The sequence below is a fragment of the Pelobates fuscus genome, chromosome 13 (assembly GCF_036172605.1).
Source record: "Pelobates fuscus isolate aPelFus1 chromosome 13, aPelFus1.pri, whole genome shotgun sequence".
Taxonomy (NCBI): domain Eukaryota; kingdom Metazoa; phylum Chordata; class Amphibia; order Anura; family Pelobatidae; genus Pelobates; species Pelobates fuscus.
In genome coordinates, this window is record NC_086329.1 from 66219238 (window position 1) to 66237226 (window position 17989).

General features: G+C 43.5%; 1 protein-coding gene across 1 annotated transcript in view; it reads right to left on the reverse strand.

Annotated features, from left to right (window-relative positions):
* The window catches only part of TYRO3 (TYRO3 protein tyrosine kinase), a 926976-nt gene that overhangs the window by 661637 nt on the left and 247350 nt on the right, over positions 1 to 17989 (reverse strand). Inside the window, exons 5-6 of the mRNA XM_063440254.1 lie at positions 10616 to 10702; positions 5673 to 5788 (exon numbers count right to left, since the gene is read on the reverse strand). Coding sequence (XP_063296324.1) covers positions 5673 to 5788; positions 10616 to 10702 — 203 coding nt within the window. The remainder of the gene's footprint in view (positions 1 to 5672; positions 5789 to 10615; positions 10703 to 17989) is intronic.

Sequence of the window (17989 nt, forward strand, 5' to 3'; positions counted from 1 at the left end):
TTACTCTTGTTTTTCTGAGGCTTTTCATACAGGCATTATACATATGCTGTCAGGTATCTTCAAGTATAAAAACCTGCAATCGGCCCTGACACAACCGGAGGCGGTTGATACTCTCGTACAACAGGAGGTCGCTGAGGGTTTTCTTTTCAAGCTCCCCCTTTCACTTCCTGGAAGATGACCCCTATTGGTATTGTCACCGGAAAGAACTCCATGAAATAGAGGTTGATTATCGACCTCTCCGGCCCTTGTTTGATGGAAATTCCTAGTTTGAATTCCATGCTTCCATCCAAGGAATTTTCGCTGCAATATTCCACAATTGACAATGCCATCTCGGCTATCATAAAAGCTGGGGTAGGCACTTGGCTTAGTAATACAGATATTGTCAATGCTTTTAAACTATTACCGATACACCCTTCACTCTGGCATTTGCACGGTATTAAATGGAAGGGCCTATATTCCTCCTTCTCTTGGCTTACTATTGGTTCTAAAAGTAGCCCAAAACTTTGATATTTTCGCGGAGACTCTGTGCTGGTTGCTTCTTAATTTTAATATATGTCCCACAGTCATACACTATTTGGACGATTTCCTTATGATTGAGGAGAACACTTTCCCCCCATGAAGCCTTAAAGAAGCCATTGTTCTTTTTCAGTTATTGGGTGTACCAGTGTCACCCGAGAAAACAGAAGGTCCGGATACTGTTATTACCGAGCTTGATTCTATTACCACGCAGGCCAGTCTGCCCGAAGATAAAATAAATCTCGTACTCTCATGCATTGATTGATATATACGAACAAGGTCATGCTGTCGGAAGGAATTACAATCTTTCTTGTGGTCCTTAAATTTTGCTATGAGGATTATTGCTCAAGGGCGAGCATTTATATCTTTGTTACTATCCCTGTTTCCCGATCTTCCTAATGATGACAGCCGGAACATGCTAGATGACTAGGCCACAGTGGATCTGCTAATGTGGCACAGGTTCATAATTTCCTGGAACCGGAGGAGTATGGTCCTTCCCGAAATTTCATCAAATTCACCCACAATATGGATGGACGCTGCGGCCACCGCTAGCTTCTCAGACATTTGCAAAAATGAATGACTATTTACATTTTTATTATTTATTAGTATAGAAAATATTGCACGGGTGCTAGTTCTATCCATCTCCGTGAATTCCAGAAAGCACCGTGGGATCCCAGAAGATGCGCCGGTGTCCAGGGAAATTTCCCTACTTGCTAGGAAGCCATCCCACCACTGCCAACCAATGTAATGGAGCTCCAGTCCTCCGACTGAGTACCTCCACCAAGTCTGCTTCCTCATATTTATCAGGGACCCTTGAGCACATCAGACCCAGTCACGAGGTTTGACTGGGATCTCGGAGGGCCTTTTCCACCCTTGACCAGGCTACTGTGTTTAGAGCCCTGGATACCCTTTTCATCAGCAGATTATATCCTTTTCCCCAAACACCAGATGAAACTTGGTGAAGGTTAAAACAGCAACTACCTTTAATAGACATAGCACACATTTTAAGCCTTCAACAGCCTAATTTACATACAATAGGGTGCATATAGTACTATAGTAATATACAAAAAAACAATATGTGCTGGCACTCAATGATGCAAGGTGCCGGTATTCGAGGTTTAACCCCACAACAACCTCCTAATCTCAATCATAAACAAAATATGAATACCACACTCAAAACAAGGTGATCGTTTCTTCAAACAACAGGAACTATTTTCATCCCCTCCCACTACACTATCGTCAACAGACTTCAGGATCCTCCTACATTGTACACCAAAAAGGAAACTTCAACATTGGTGAGATCCACCCATAGACAGTGATATATATGGTGCACTATATACTGGACTGCAATTAATCAGGACAGTATTATTTTTCATTTTTTTTTTTTTTTTTTCCCATTTTCTTTTATTTTTTCTCTTTTTTCCATTTTTTCTTGGTTGGATGTTTTCCATTTTTCATTTTTTAAATTTTTTCACAATTTTTTCAAAGTGTTTTCCTACTTTCTCTGTGCTTTGGATCACCACCAATTGTATATAGATATATAGACTATGAACTTTACTTTGGACGAGGGAGGATTCTGTGTGTGTATATATATATGTAAATAGCTTAAGTATATAGGATGAAATGAGTGTCATGATGAAATACCACTACCTTTATGAATTTATTTAAAATTATTACAATATATATTATGAAATTAAATACAGGATTAGCAATAATTTTTTGAGTGCGGTATTCATATTTTGTTTATAGTACTATAGTATAAGGAACGGTGGGGTCAGACAATAGCAAGGGCTGATGGGAGATTGAGGAGGGACTGGGCAGCTAGTTTAAACGTTAACCCTGTCATAAGTCTCTTACCTGACCTGCTCAAGACCATGACAGTGGGTTTCCCTTAGGGTTCTGTTGTGGGACTGCTTCTATTTCACATATTTATAAACGATAGTAATTGGCATTGAAAGTCACGTTTCAGTGTTTGCAGATCACACAAAACTCTATATATTACTTTGCTGCAGAGGGATTTAGATTGATTGTGGCACCAGGCACTCAAATAGCAGATGACATTTGGGAATTGTTAACCCCTTAAGGACCAAACTTCTGGAATAAAAGGGAATCATGACATGTCACACATGTCATGTGTCCTTAAGGGGTTAAAGACAACAAACTAGGCAACAATTATGTAATGTCAATCAGCAGTTGCTAAAGCCAGTAAGGTACTGTCATTTATAAATAGGGGCATTCATTCTTGGAATAAGAATATAATTTAGCCTCTTTTAAATCACTGATAAGACCAATGAAATATATTTAGTTTATAAAAACTGTGCCTCAGAGGGAACATAACATTACGAATATATTTAGGGTCAATATAAACCATTGTCTGAAAATCTATTCATAAACAGGACTATACATAAAACACAAGGTCATGCATTTAGAATGGAAGAAAAGAAATCGGGCAAAGGAAAGGGTTTTTTACAGTAAGAACAATCAAGATGTGGAATTCCCTGCTTGAAGAGGTGGTTTTATAAAAGTCTGTACCGATGTTTAAATAGCAACTGGTTAAATATTTGCAAAAACATTGTAATGGATCACCTAGCACCCAGACTGGGCCACCCCACCAACAGATGCTTCCTAGCTGATGCAGAGGACCACACCGGACACCACAAGCACTGCAGACTCCACAACCACAATAGCTTAGCTGGGATCTTGCCGTCTTCCTCCCACCCTGAACCAATCTCTAATATCCAGGACCGTGTGGGAAAGACCTCTCCTACTCCAGAGAGCATAGCAGCAACTGCTCTTAGAAGAGCTTGTGATTAGAACCCAGGGGAGTATATCAATCCCCAGTGTGAATATAGCAGTTCCTCACCAATCACGAGACCAAGCTGCGTGTTGAGGGTTAAGCAAGAACTCAATTTAATGGAGGTTTCCCAACAAGGGTGACACCCATGTGGACCTTGTTGGGCTCAGGGACATAAATGGAATAAAACAATAAGAACAGTAATTAACTGTACCACACTCCCATAACACACATATAATCCCCCCCTTCTGCCTGTGAGATAATTGAATGAAGTACTGTATGTAACCCAACTATCTCCAGGCAGAAAACACACATTTTTTTTATAAAGTCTCATAAGTACCACAAAACACAACATATCCCCTGACAGCCCTGATTTGGGTGAACAACATATCCAAAAATCACGCAGATCAGATCAGGGGTTCAGAAATTTTATGGAAGTCATAGTTTTGCCCAGTCGTAGGCATGGTCCCATGCCCAAAACAGTTCCATAGAATCGAGGACGGAGGACCGACCAGGAACCGCAAGGTTTTCAGGCCGAAAATAATTCCAAAGTCATAATAAGTACAAATAGGGTTTTTTAACCATAATAAATTAAAGGGGCCATAGTCACAGGGTAAAGGCTGGTAAATAGTCCCCTCCTAAACCCAGTGGCGAAGTGGCTTTCACCACAAACATAATATTCAGGAATGCCATTTTGAATGTGTGTGGTTTGATCCAAGGAGATATTTGACTGCCATCCTGGGCTCAAGAATGAAACAATTCTATTTTTGCAACAAAGTAGGAAAAAAAATCAAACGGTCTTCTTTTGGTTAAACAGCAAAAACAGATGTGAGAAAGACTGAACTTGGTGGACTGAAAGATGTATTGCCTGTTTGGTTAGATAATACTTGTATTAAAGACAGCATCATTAATATGAAAAAACCTGTGAGTGTATTACATGCACAGACCTTACATATTTATCGCATCCACACACACACATATATATAAGACAAAAAGAGAGAGTAAGCGCTGAATAACAAATGGGCAGCAACTCTATAAGGGAATCCCTCAAACACCCTTAAGAAAATAATGAAAGAAAAAAGAATACAGAAAAAGGGCTGCACCAAAGGAAATCAATATATAAATAGTCCAAATAAAAAAAGAGTCTTATCTAAGAATGCTCTTATGGGAGACGCAGAGTCTGTAGGTGCTTGGTCAGGAACAAATGTCCTCGCTGTTCTCCTTCGTGTAAATTCACTCGTATGTAAGAGATAAAACAAATAGAGAACAAAATAGTGCAATAAGTCTAGTTATAAAATAAATAAAATATTGAAAGCTAGTATAAAACTCACATTTACAAGAGCTATAACTCGCTCTAGTGTAGAAGGCGTACAGCGGTACAATCCCCGCTTATGGGATATAGGGAAAATTTCCTCCTTCAGTGATGGGTTCCACGCTAAGAGGGGAGCAGACCAACTGCTCCTTGAAGATAGTGCTGGTGGTATTATCCCCACCTCGGATTGCTTGGAGTCCAGGATAATAAAAATGCCAGGTAAAAAACAATATACAGTGTATTAAAAAGAAAGATAAATGGCACCAATAAAAAGTGACCAAATAATCTTTAATATATTAAAATACACAATAAAATATCCACAAATGCGTTTCGCCAATACGGCTTTATCAATATGGGGTAAGAACCGGATACCTGGCAGAAGAAGGTTTAAATAACAATTCAAATCTTTAAAATTGGCGCCAAAATTAGAGACATCCAATCAGAATTCAAGTAGTGAACAGTCAAAGTTACACATAAAAAAATAGAATTATCATAATAAGGATACAATATAATAGGCTTTAAAAACCTTATTATACTTAAAAACGTAATTAACGAAGAATATTATGGTTAAAAATTAATTTAGTATTGCGGTCATGTGACCGGCATAACGACCGAATGGTACACTGGGACTTGTAGTAAGCAGACGTCGGCGCACACTGCGCAGCCACTGACGTCTGAACAAGTGAATAGAAGCTGGACGTCTGCTCGCATACAGTTGCGGCCGACGTCTGACGAGGGGGGCGTGACCTAACACGATGACGGCTCGCGCATAGCCGCAGCCGTCGTCATGGAGAAACAGCAAAGCCGGCGGCCCACACGAAGCTGCGGCCTTCGTCATGGAGATCGAAAAAACAAATCGTCGGCTCACACAAAGATGTGGCCGGCGTTAGAATGGGAGGGCTATGCCTGATATACCTACTGAGCCTATCATTCACATGGGATATACAACAACATACAAATGAAAATAGTAACTTGTGCTAGATTTTGTTTGAAATACCAGGCTGCCCCATTCTTTCGTACAAGTCATATTAAGTCACAATGTTGCCGTACCTGTACTGTACAAGAATAAACCGGGGAATAATTGTCAAACCCTGGATTCCACGAGACTGTGGCTGAATTACTGGTTACCTGTTGTATAGTAAAGTTGTATGGCATATAAGGCAACCCTGAAAATAAAAAATACAAAAAATAATTAGATATGTAAGTAAACATATCAATAAACGTATCCATGAGAGAATGTTATTTTTATAATTCAAGTTATTCACAGCAGATTAATAACACATGAAAAGATAAAAACTCTCAGATGCATGAAAAAAAAAAAGTAATCTGATTTGTACAATCCGTATTTTCTTGAATATTCACATGCTTGACACAGTACACAATATCAGTGTTGTAATATGGTGTTGATTTATAGACATGTGCATTCGATTTTATCCGGAAAAACTGTTTTGCAATTTGGATTTAATTTGTGTAAACTGGAAGTTTGGTAAAATACCAGTAACAATGGATAACATAATAAAAAGACTAGCAATGCAAAATTTGATATTGCTTTCACCTCCGCCATTTCAGTATGTTGACATTCTTGCAACATAAGACACACAAACACTGCTATATAAAAGAGGCACAATAAGCAGGTTGCTTTGTAAGACTGGGGCCCAGGACACATAAACATTTGCTTCTGGTTACACATCTCAGTTCTCATGACCTAGGTTTCTTTTGTCTTGTCCTAAAACTAGAGAGCTAAAGAACTGACTCGCATAACAAGCAGGCAGAATACTGCTAAAAGGTTCATGCCATTATTTCTTTAGAAGTGTTTTAAGAGGGGGCGGAGCCTAACCAGCAAGCGGACAGGTTGTCCTCTGCCCGAGCTCCTGCCGTCAAGTGCACAATCCCGGTTTAATCCAAGCTGATATGCCTCAAGCATTTGGTAATCTGGACCACTACACTGGGGTGCGCATCCCGAGCCTGACAATACCAAAATTGACACCCAGGTCTACCGGGAACCGCAACTGCAGAGCGAGGCCTACCGCAACGGGCGGCGGGGAATGGCGGCCGCTTTCCCGCCAGCCGCATGAAACTGCACAAGAGTATGTACAGCTCCCTCCCCCCCCTATGGACCGGTGGGGGATATCCCGGTCCCCACCAGACGGAGTGCCCTCCACCCCACAACCCCCGATTCTGCGAGCGAAGCATACAAACGACGTTGGGCTCGGAACCTCCAAAATGGCGATCTGCTTTAAATAAGCGAGACACAATCCTGCTTACCTGGCAGGGCACTGACGAGAACAAGAGAGACCCCAAGATGGCTGATACTATGCAGGCCCCCACCACACGAGACCTACTGGAGCCACTCGAAGTCCGACTCGACAAGCTGCTTGCGGACTTCTGGAGGAAGCTTGAGAGCAGACCGCAAACTGCAAACCCGCAACTCGACTCTCCTCACCCTCCAAGATGCTCACCAAACCGGCCCAGTCCACCCCAGAGACATAGGCCTCGACAGCATCCTGCCTCTCTCCTAAAGTGCGATCCAGAGCCGTGTGCTAATAAGGGCCTGACCCCCTCCCAAACACTGAGAGGGATGAGGGTTACACCTCACAAGCTACCAAAGCACAGGGCTACGCTCCGATTCCAGAAGCAACGGGAGACCACGCTCCAACACAGGCGGAGGAGGAGACCCGCGCGCCCACTACTGCCCCAGCAGAGACCTGCTAGCTCTCTCATCAAGCGACAGCACCTGGGGGCTAAACAGTCCTGGAATACCGGCGTTTACAGACGCACACCAGCGACCAAGCAACAGGTCAGGGAAAACGGAGCCTGCCGCCTTGCCAAGCAGGCATGGTGCCTGAAGCACGCAACATGCCGGGCTCAAGAAGGGACGAAGCACATACCTGCCGCGGGGGTCGGCTGAAACTGGACTGCTTCACTGAGAGGAACGGCCGCTGGCCGCACTAACCATTAATGACCATGAAACTTATTCAGGACTAAGTGCTCCCTCCCTCGTGATACTCTAATGCTTGGTGCACTAGTAACCTTTCTTGTTTGATTGTTTGATTTTTATTCTTATGTTTCCATGCTTAGTTAGCCACTTTGCAATCCTAGACTAATATCGTAATAGCCTACTATAAAGCACATTCCGGCAGGGGTAGATATTAGATGCCTTAACAGCCTGACAGATCCAAATATTAACAGCTTGAAATGTATTACTCGTGTTATGCCTACAGCTTTATTTTATTATTATTTACTCTCAGGCGCCAGCACACAAACCCCGTGTGATCCCTTATCTTTTTCCTTGTTAAGTTGTTGTTAAGTTGCTCAAGCAGCTCACCTTGCCTAGTGGCACTCAGATTTACACAGACCATCACAAACCCACACTACTTGCTTAGCCAGAGTTTAATAGGTGTCTCACAGGCTGCCGCTCTTGAATACCACTCAGGCAGTAAACACACGACATACCCCACACCAATATGTAGACGAAAACATGCCTATCTGTTTAGTAATGGATCCTGTCAGCCAATATAGCTTGCACACTATACTGTTAAGTTTCGCATACTGACCAACATTTTAATATTGACTAGTCTCACTGTGATCGACATTACAGACTTACAGACATAACTGACCAAGCATATTTACTCTGTAACTCTACTGTCTCTGCTGAAGCACTACCGACTACCCAGTTAGGCCTCTGTATATATAGAAACGCTTTCTCAGATGCATAATCTTAAGATCAGCAACCTTTATTGTATACATACCTAGACTAGCATGTTGGCGTGTTTGCCACTTACTTTTAGCTACCAAGATTACCTAGCTTGCTTACTTCGTATTATAGCATGTTTATTAATCACTACTAATCGATGATACCTCAGATCTTGTTAATTCCATATCATAAAAAACGTGCTGTTTTGAAATGCCGCAATGTACAATGCTACGACTATGCTTGCAGCAGCTGTTGTGGCTCTGCACGCTTACTGTTATTCCAAGCACAAATAAAATAAAGAATTAAAAAAAAAAGAAGTGTTTTAAGAATGTTAATACCAATGCAGTCTTTTCAGATCTGATGGCAACCAGTAGTTTCTAGATAATCAATTGCCACGCCATCACTGAGAAAGCCATTCAGAGTCATGGGAGTTTTAGTTTAACTTTCAGAAAGATGTAAATAGCTGACACCTACACTAGAACCAGCAATTTCTGATCTAACATGTCCTCAATATAGATCAATAGAACTTGCTTTGTTTCTGCACTCTAATGATAGCTGACGTAGATAGATTAAAGAGACACTATAGGAATCCAAACCACTTAATCTTGTTGAAGTGGTCTGGGCGTAGAGTCCCTGTTCTCTTACCCATGCAATGTTAAACATTGCAGTTTTAAAGAATTGCAGGATTAATACTGCCTATAGTAGCTCCCTCTAAAGCAGGGGTTCTCAACCCAGTCCTCAGGACCCCCTGCCAGTCCAGGATTTGGGGATTACCTGGGTGTGTCTAAGGTGTTTAGAAAAAGGGGAAAAAAACACCTTAGACTCCAAGGTGTTTTTTTTTCTTTTTCTAAACACTTTAGACACACCCAGGTAATCCCTAATCCCTGGACTGGTAGGGGGTCCTTGAGGACAAGGTTGAGAACCCCTGCTCTAAATGCTCTTACTGCAGTTTCACAGAGTTTAACTCTGTGACATGACACTGGACCTCCTCACACTTTGCACGCGGACAATAAGCGTGTTGAAAAACCCCATAGGAAAGCATTGATTCAAAGCTTTCCTAGAGGGGAATGCAAAAAAGCCTGCGCGCGACTCATCGTGCATTATATTTCCCCCATCGGCTGATGCCAGACAAAGTCTGAACCAGCACCGAGCAACATCAGCGCTGGAATCAGGTAAGAGTTTAAAGGGTTAGTTAAATAGACACTTCAGGCACCAAAACAACTTAATCTAAATATAGTTATTATGGTGCCAGGGGGCCTCTGGAGGCACTCTTACATCAGGGAGTTATACCAATTTGCCTCCAGCGGTGATCTCCACTTCTCCCCTGTTACATTTCTTTCCAAGACAGTTTAGTGAATGGGGAGTCACTGATTGGCTGAGAGTGTCAGCTGACTACTAGGGTTAAAGGTAGGGTTATGGGTAGGGTTAAGGTAAAAAGGAGGGTTGGGGTAAAGGTTAGAGGTAGGGTTAGTGGTAGGATTGGGGGTAGGGTTAGGGTTAGAGGAAGGTTGGGATAAGGGCTAGGGTTAGGTTACGGTTAGGGCTAGGAGTAGGGTTATGGTTAGATCCCTGTCATCATTCACCTTAATTTCCCCTCCCTCTCCTGTTTTGTTACTTTTCAGAAATCTGAAGCACTTCGGCAATTCAGTTCGGTTTGGCACTTCCGAAATTTGGCACTTAAATAATTCGGGACTTCAGTTCGGCACTTCGGCAATTTGAACATTCGGAAGCATCCGAATTGCCGAAATTTGACCGAATGTAAATTCGGATCAAAACGAATTGCACATGTCTACTGGAGAGAGAGACAGATATATAAAGCATGGAGCAGTGAACACAAATGTATGAGTTCACAGAGTAAAATGATCCCTTGATCCAGCGCAGGAACAATTTTCTGTAACCATCGAAGACATGCAATGCACAATACATACTACTTACAAGAAACCATGTCACTCCGCAAACTACTCATGCTTTTTTTTTTTTTTTAAAGAACATAACATTTCATCTATATATTGTGCTCGCAGTTTTGCTATAACTCTATGCCAAAGAATTTATTGACAGTGAGAGCAGACAGGACCTCCAACATGCAGTCCTTCTGCTCTCCACCATAGCACTGGCTAAGGCGTCTCCATGCAGATACCATCATGCTGGCAACTAAGCAATCGTATCAATCTGGCAGGAGGTTTCATTATTCTTTTTCCATGTATTGCGTTCACCTCTGCACCCAAAACACAGCAGTCAATGCTGTGTTTTGTTGCACCAGGCCTTCTATTTGAAAACACCAATTACATAGATTACTAACCTTTGATTTTTACTATGGCAGTCCTAGATGAGGAAACGCCCTTTTCATTGTGAGCTTCACACGAGAAAGCTGTATCTTGATGAATACCTGGGAATAAACAATACAAACTTTACTAGGATTGAATTGTTCTTGATATCTGCAACTTATACATTGCCCTTTGCATCAGGAAATTTGAAAATAGGTGGGATCATTATCATGTACATAGGTCACATCCTAAATCTACTCACATGTTGCAAATATATTAGCATGTACTATGTTAATCAGGTCTGGTTTCACGTATCATACCTTCACAACATTCACTTCATATGGCCTTCTGTAGACAACCCATTACAACCAATTCTGCCCCTCTTTCGGGCTTTACATAGATGCCTTCCTGGCTCACGAGGGTTATACTTACCGCCCATTCTCACTGCATTCGTTTTAAACCACTCGGTCTCGCCAGGTATACACCAACCAGCCAACCTATATGGCCCTCACTTGGCCAAAGAATCTTAATTCAACCTTAATTTATCATACTATATATTTTTTTTACCCTTACTTTATACAATGATCCACTTCGCTCTCGCACCATATTAATGTTATAAGTGTCAAATCACATATGTCAGGTAACATAAATAATGTTTTGTGTTGATTATATTCTCATCTTTTGGCCTTGGCTTTATAGATGACCCACCAATACTTACGATGTTACCAACAATTCTCCCAACCATTACAAATAGACAGTCCCAAACATCAGGGCATCTCCACAGGCCATTTCACAGCTCCTACATTTTGGTATGATTATCCTTTATTTGTTCTTCCCATACATCCGTATCTCTCACATAGCCCTATTTCTCCATCCTGCAGGTCAGGACTTACACTGGGCTCTCTCTTTGCTTTTCACAGCAATACCTCTACACAAAGCCCCCACTAGGCCTTCACTCCTTATGTTACAAATGGCCCTATTTGGGCAATCCACCACACATTAATTTCAGCCCCTCATTTGGGCAATTACATATGTCTTTTCCAGCTTTTCAAGGGCCAAATACAACCCTATCCTAATTTGATGATCTATTCTCCTTGGCCCGTTAGGCCCACGCAGTTTATTCACAACCCTCTCTCTTCATTCCCGAGAACCTAGTACCCGTCACAGTGGGAACTCCTATATCGATGCAACTCTACCAGGTATCTCTTACCATCAATATTGATGGGCCTAGGTTCAGGCTCATAATTATAAGTTTCCTAATTATTATCCTGTCCTAACGTGTTTTACACCCCACCTCCTATAGAATGTAAGCTCGATCGAGCAGGGTCCTCTTCAACCTATTGTTCCTGTAAGTTTATTTGTAATTGTCCTATTTATAGTTAAATCCCCTCTCATAATATTGTAAAGCGCTACAGAATCTGTTGGTGCTATATAAATTGCAATAATAAATACATAAATAAAATAATGCATTAACCAGATTCAGGCCTCCTCAGTCCATCGTTATTTGGCCCTAGTTTTGGAAAATACACATCTTCTGTCACAGACACTTACTAGAAATCACATATTTCGCTACCCAACCTTCTCATACACGGTTCAGGTCCTCCAAGTGAAGGATGCACAGTGGGAACTCCTATATCGATGCAACTCTACCAGGTATCTCTTAGCAATCAATATTGATGGGCCTAGGTTCAGGCTCATAATTATAAGTTTCCTAATTATTTAGGTTCTACCATCATCCTGTTGTTGACTTATTAATCCACAATACAGGTATGTTATAGCCTTATCTCAGTTAGCACTTTCATGTCACCTACATATAGTCCCATTAGCGGCCTATTATGTTTTTAGGTTCCTCTCAACAATATTCCTCTCTCACAATCAACCTCACTAGTTGGGCAAGATATGCAAGTTCCAACATACTTTCTATCAATCAATGATGTTTCTGTCTCCCTACATTCCTCTTGGATAGATCAGCTGTCTGCAAAGGGTTTGGTGCGGGCCTTATTCTAGTAGAAACATAGAATGCGATGGCAGATAAGAACCATTCGACCCATCTGGTCTGCCCAATTTTCTAAATATTTTCATTAGTCCCTGGCCTTATCTTATAGCTAGGATAGCCTTATGCCTATCCCACACATGCTTAAACTCCTTCACTTTGTTAACCTCTACCACTTTAGCTGGAAGGCTATTCCATGCACCCACTACCCTCTCAGTAAAGTAATACTTCCTGATACTATTTTTAAACCTTTGTCCCTCTAATTTAAGACTGTCCTCTTGTTGTGGTAGTTTTTCTTCTTTTAAATATAGTCTCCTCCTTTACTGTGTTGAGTCCCTTTATGTATTTAAATGTTTCTATCATATACCCCCTGTCTCGTCTTCCCTCCAAGCTATACATGTTAAGATCATTTAAACGTTCCTGGAAATTTTTATCCTGCAATCCATGAATCAGTTTAGTAGCCCTTCTCTGAACTCTTTCCAAGATATCAATATCCTTCTAAAGGAACAGTCTTGCGTGCAATACTCCAAGTGAGGTCTCACCAGTGTTCAGTACAATGCCATGAGCACTTCCCTCTTCCTACTGCTAATACCTCTCCCTATACAACCAAGTATTCTGCTAGCATTTCCTGATGCTATATTACATTGTCTGCCTATCTTTAAGTCATCTGAAATAATTACTCAAATAATTACATTAAATTTTCCGTTCGCGAACGGCGAACACGAATTTACGCAAATGTTCGCGAACGGGCGAACTGGGCGAACCGCCATAGACTTCAATAGGCAGGCGAATTTTAAAATTATTTGGAATAACGTGCTTTAAAACATCAGGTATGATGTTGTATCCATCAGGTAGTGTAAAAGTTACGCCCGCTTCACAGTGACAGACCAAACTCCCCGTTTAACGCACCGCAAACAACCGCAAACAGTCCATTTGCACAAGGTTGGATACCAAGCTAGCCAGGTCCCGTTCCTTGTCCTCACTGATGTCATTGAAGGTCTCTTCCTCCACCCAGCCACGTACAACACCAAGGGTCCCCGAAAGGAGACAACAAGCCCCCTGGGACGCCTGCTGTGTTTGGTCTTCCACCTCCTCAAAGCCACCTTCCTCCTCTGACTCCTCTTCTTCAGACTCCTCTCTCTGCGTTATTATAAGGTGTGTTAAGTAGAACTATTCCTATCAGTTTAATCCCTGTTACGTCCCCTATCAGGGGACGTGTATATGGCATCGATTTTAGGAACCGGGAGATGGAAAAAGATGCTTGGTCGGTCCTCCTACTTCAAATTCGGGGCAATGCGCGTGCAATCTAATGTGCCACCAGATAGGAGTGGTGTGTTAAGTAGTACTATTCTTATCAGTTTAATCCCTGTTACGCCCCCCTCATCAGGCCTTTAGTCGAATGTATCGCCCACTGTCAGTCTCTTCGAGATCCATTCCTCATTCATCTTAATAATGGTGAGGTAATCTAGACTTTTTTGACCTAGGCGACTTCTCTTCTCAGTGACAATACCTCCTTCTGCACTGACAGGACACTTGAAGCGGGGCAGGCCAGAAGTTCTATCGCATATTGGGATAGCTCAGGCCACAGGTCAAGCCTGCACACCCAGTAGTCAAGGGGTTCATTGCTCCTCAGAGTGTCGATATCTGCAATTAAGGCGAGGTAGTCTGCTACCTGTCGGTCAAGTCGATCTCTGAGGGTGGACCCCGAAGCGCTGTGGCGATGCGTAGGACTTAAAAAGCTCTGCATGTCCTCCATCAACACCACGTCTGTAAAGCCTCCTGTCCTTGCCGGCGTGGTCGTGGGAGGAGGAGGATTACTTTCACCTCTTCCCCTGTTAGATTCCCATTGTGCTGTGACATCACCCTTATACGCTGTGTAAAGCATACTTTTTAATTTATTTTGCAAATGCTGCATCCTTTCCGACTTGCAGTAATTCGGTAACATTTCAGGAACTTTCTGCTTAAACCAGGGGTCTAGTAGCGTGGACACCCAGTACAGGTCGTTCTCCTTCAGCCTTTTTATACGAGGGTCCCTCAAAAGGCACGACAGCATGACCCCATTTGCACAAGGTTGGATGCCGAGCTACTCATGTTCCGTTCCTCGTCCTCAGTGATCTCACTGAAGGTATATTCTTCCCCCCTCCCACGTACAACACCATGGGTACCAAATAGGTGACAACGAGCACCCTGGGATGCCTGTTGTGGTTGGTCTTCCTCCTCCTCAAAGCCACATTCCTCCTCTGACTCCTCTTCCTCACAATCCTCTTCCAGCGTTGCCGCAGGTCCAGCAAGCGATGCTGATAAGGCTGTTTCTGGTGGTGATGGTGACCACAACTCTTCCTCTTCACGCTCATCTTCGGCCTGATCCAGCTCTCTTCGCAGGGCACGCTCCAGGAAGAAAACAAATGGTATGATGTCGCTGATGGTGCCTTCGGTGCGACTGACTAGGTTTGTCACCTCCTCAAAAGGACGCATGAGCCTACAGGCATTGAGCATGAGCGTCCAGTAACGTGGCCAAAAAATTCCCAGCTCTGCAGAGGCTGTCCTAGCACCCCGGTCATACAAATAGTCGTTAACGGCTTTTTCTTGTTGGAGCAGGCGGTCGAACATTCGGAGTGTTGAATTCCAACGTGTCGGGCTGTCGCAAATCAAGCGCCTCACTGGCATGTTGTTTCGCCGCTGGATATCTAAAAAGTGCGCCATGGCCGTGTAGGAACGCCTGAAATGGCCACACACCTTCCTGGCCTGCTTCAGGACGTCCTGTAAGCCTGGGTACTTATGCACAAAGCGTTGTACAATCAGATTACACACATGTGCCATGCACGGCACATGTGTCAACTTGCCCAAATTCAATGCCGCCAACAAATTTCTTCCGTTGTCACAAACCACTTTGCCGATCTCCAGTTGGTTCGGAGTCAGCCACTGATCCACCTGTGCATTCAGGGCGGACAGGAGTGCTGGTCCGGTGTGACTCTCTGTTTCAGGCAAGTCAACCCCAAGACGGCGTGACACTGCCGTATCCGGGATGTGGAATAGTACCTGGGGAGCTGGGGGGTGCCGTTGATGTGGAGCAAGACGCAGCAGCAGAAAAGGACTCAGCCGAGGAGGTTATGGAAGAGGATGGAGTAGGAGGAGTAGAGGAGGTGGCAGCAAGCCTGCCTGCAAGTCGTGGCGGTTGCACCAACTCCTCTGCAGAGCCACGCATTCCAGCAGGTTTACCCAATGCGCAGTGTAGGTGACATACCTGCCCTGACCATGCTTTGCAGACCAGGTATCAGTGGTCAGATGGACCCTTGCCCCAACACTGTGTGCCAGACATGCCATTACTTCCTTTTGCACAATCGAGTACAGGTTGGGGATTGCCTTTTGTGCAAAGAAATTTCGGCCGGGTACCTTCCACTGCGGTGTCCCAATAGCTACAAATTTTTTTTAACGCCTTAGACTCCACCAGCTTGTATGGTAAAAGCTGGCGGGCTAAGAGTTCAGACAAGCCAGCTGTCAGACGCCGGGCAAGGGGGTGAGTTTCTGACGCTTGCAGACAACTAACTGCTATTCAAACTATAACAGTGAAAAACGTTTTTTGGTTTTAAATGCACGCTATTGTGACACCAGATATGAGTGGCAAAGTACACTGGCAGAGGTTGGCAGAGTACACGCTGAAGGCCTGACACCCAGTCAACCTTAAGCTATTGTGACACCAGATATGAGTGGTGGCACTGGGCAAATGGGCACAGTATCCACTGAGCCTGACACAGAAGCTAGCAGGCAACTAACTGCTCTTCAATCTATTACAGTGAAAACAATTTTTTTCTTTTTAAATGTCAAGCTTAAAGGACCACTCTAGTGCCAGGAAAGCATACTCGTTTTCCTGGCACTAGAGTGCCCTGAGGGTGCCCCCACCCTCAGGGACCCCCTCCAGCCCGGCTCTGGAAAGGGGAAAGGGGTTAAATCTTACCTTTTTCCAGCGCTGGGCGGAGAGCTCTCCTCCTGCTCTCCTCCTCCGATCCGCCTCTTCTCCTCCCCGTCGGCTGAATGCGCACGCGCGGCAAGAGCTGCGCGCGCATTCAGCCGGTCACATAGGAAAGCATTCATAATGCTTTCCTATGGACGCTTGCGTGCTCTCACTGTGATTTTCACAGTGAGAATCACGCAAGCGCCTCTAGCGGCTGTCAGTGAGACAGCCACTAGAGGAAAAAGGGGAAGGCTTAACTAATTGATAAACATAGCAGTTTCTCTGAAACTGCTATGTTTATAAAACAATTAGTTAACCCTAGCTGGACCTGGCACCCAGACCACTTCATTAAGCTGAAGTGGTCTGGGTGCCTAGAGTGGTCCTTTAAGCTATTGTGACACCAGATTTGAATGGTGGCACTGGGCAAATGGGCACAGTATCCACTGAGCCTGACACAGAAGCTGGCAGGCAGGCAACTGCAATTACATTACACAGAAAAAGAAAAGCAGACTGATGTTCTAGCCCTAAAAAGGGCTTTTTGGGGTGCTGTTCTTACAGCAGAGATCAGATTAGTCCTTCAGGACTGTAATGGACACTGAATACCCTAGCCTAGCTATCAATTTCCCTACCTAATGAGCAGCAGCTACACTGTCCCTCCTCTCACTAAGAATGCAGCTTCAGAATGAATCTAAAATGGATGCTGGGAGGGAGGTGGGAGGGTCTGGAAGGGAGGGTATGCTGCTAATTTGCTGGAATGTGTCTGCTGACCGTGAGGCACAGGGTCAAAGTTTGCTCAATGATGACGAATAGGGGGCGGATCGAACCGCACATGTGTTCGCCCGCGGTAGCGAACGCGAACACGCTATGTTCGCCGGGAACTATTCAGCGAACAGTTCGGTACATAACTAATTACTAATATGTTTCTGAACATATATATTATTTTATTCACTCACTCACTCACTCTCTGGGCCGGCCTAAGGCATCATGCTGCCTAGGTCCAACCAGGGCCGGTGCTTGGATTTTTAGGTACATAGGCGAAGATGCATTTTTACGCCACCCCGCCCACAGGAATACACACACAGATACAAACACATTCACTGATACAAAAGGACACAGATACATACTAACAGACACACATACTGATACGCATATAGGCATCCATACTGACACACACATACTGAGACATACACACATATACAGACACACAGGCGTACATAGTGACAGACACATACTAACATACATACAGACACACATGCATAAGGACATACAGACACAGACACATTCATAATGACATACAGACATAGATACACTGACATTCATACACGCATAATGACATACATACATGCATACTGGCATACATACATTCATACAGACAGATAGACAGACAGACAGACAGACACACAGACACACAGACATACATACAGACAGACAGACATAAATAAACACAGGCAGACATACATACAC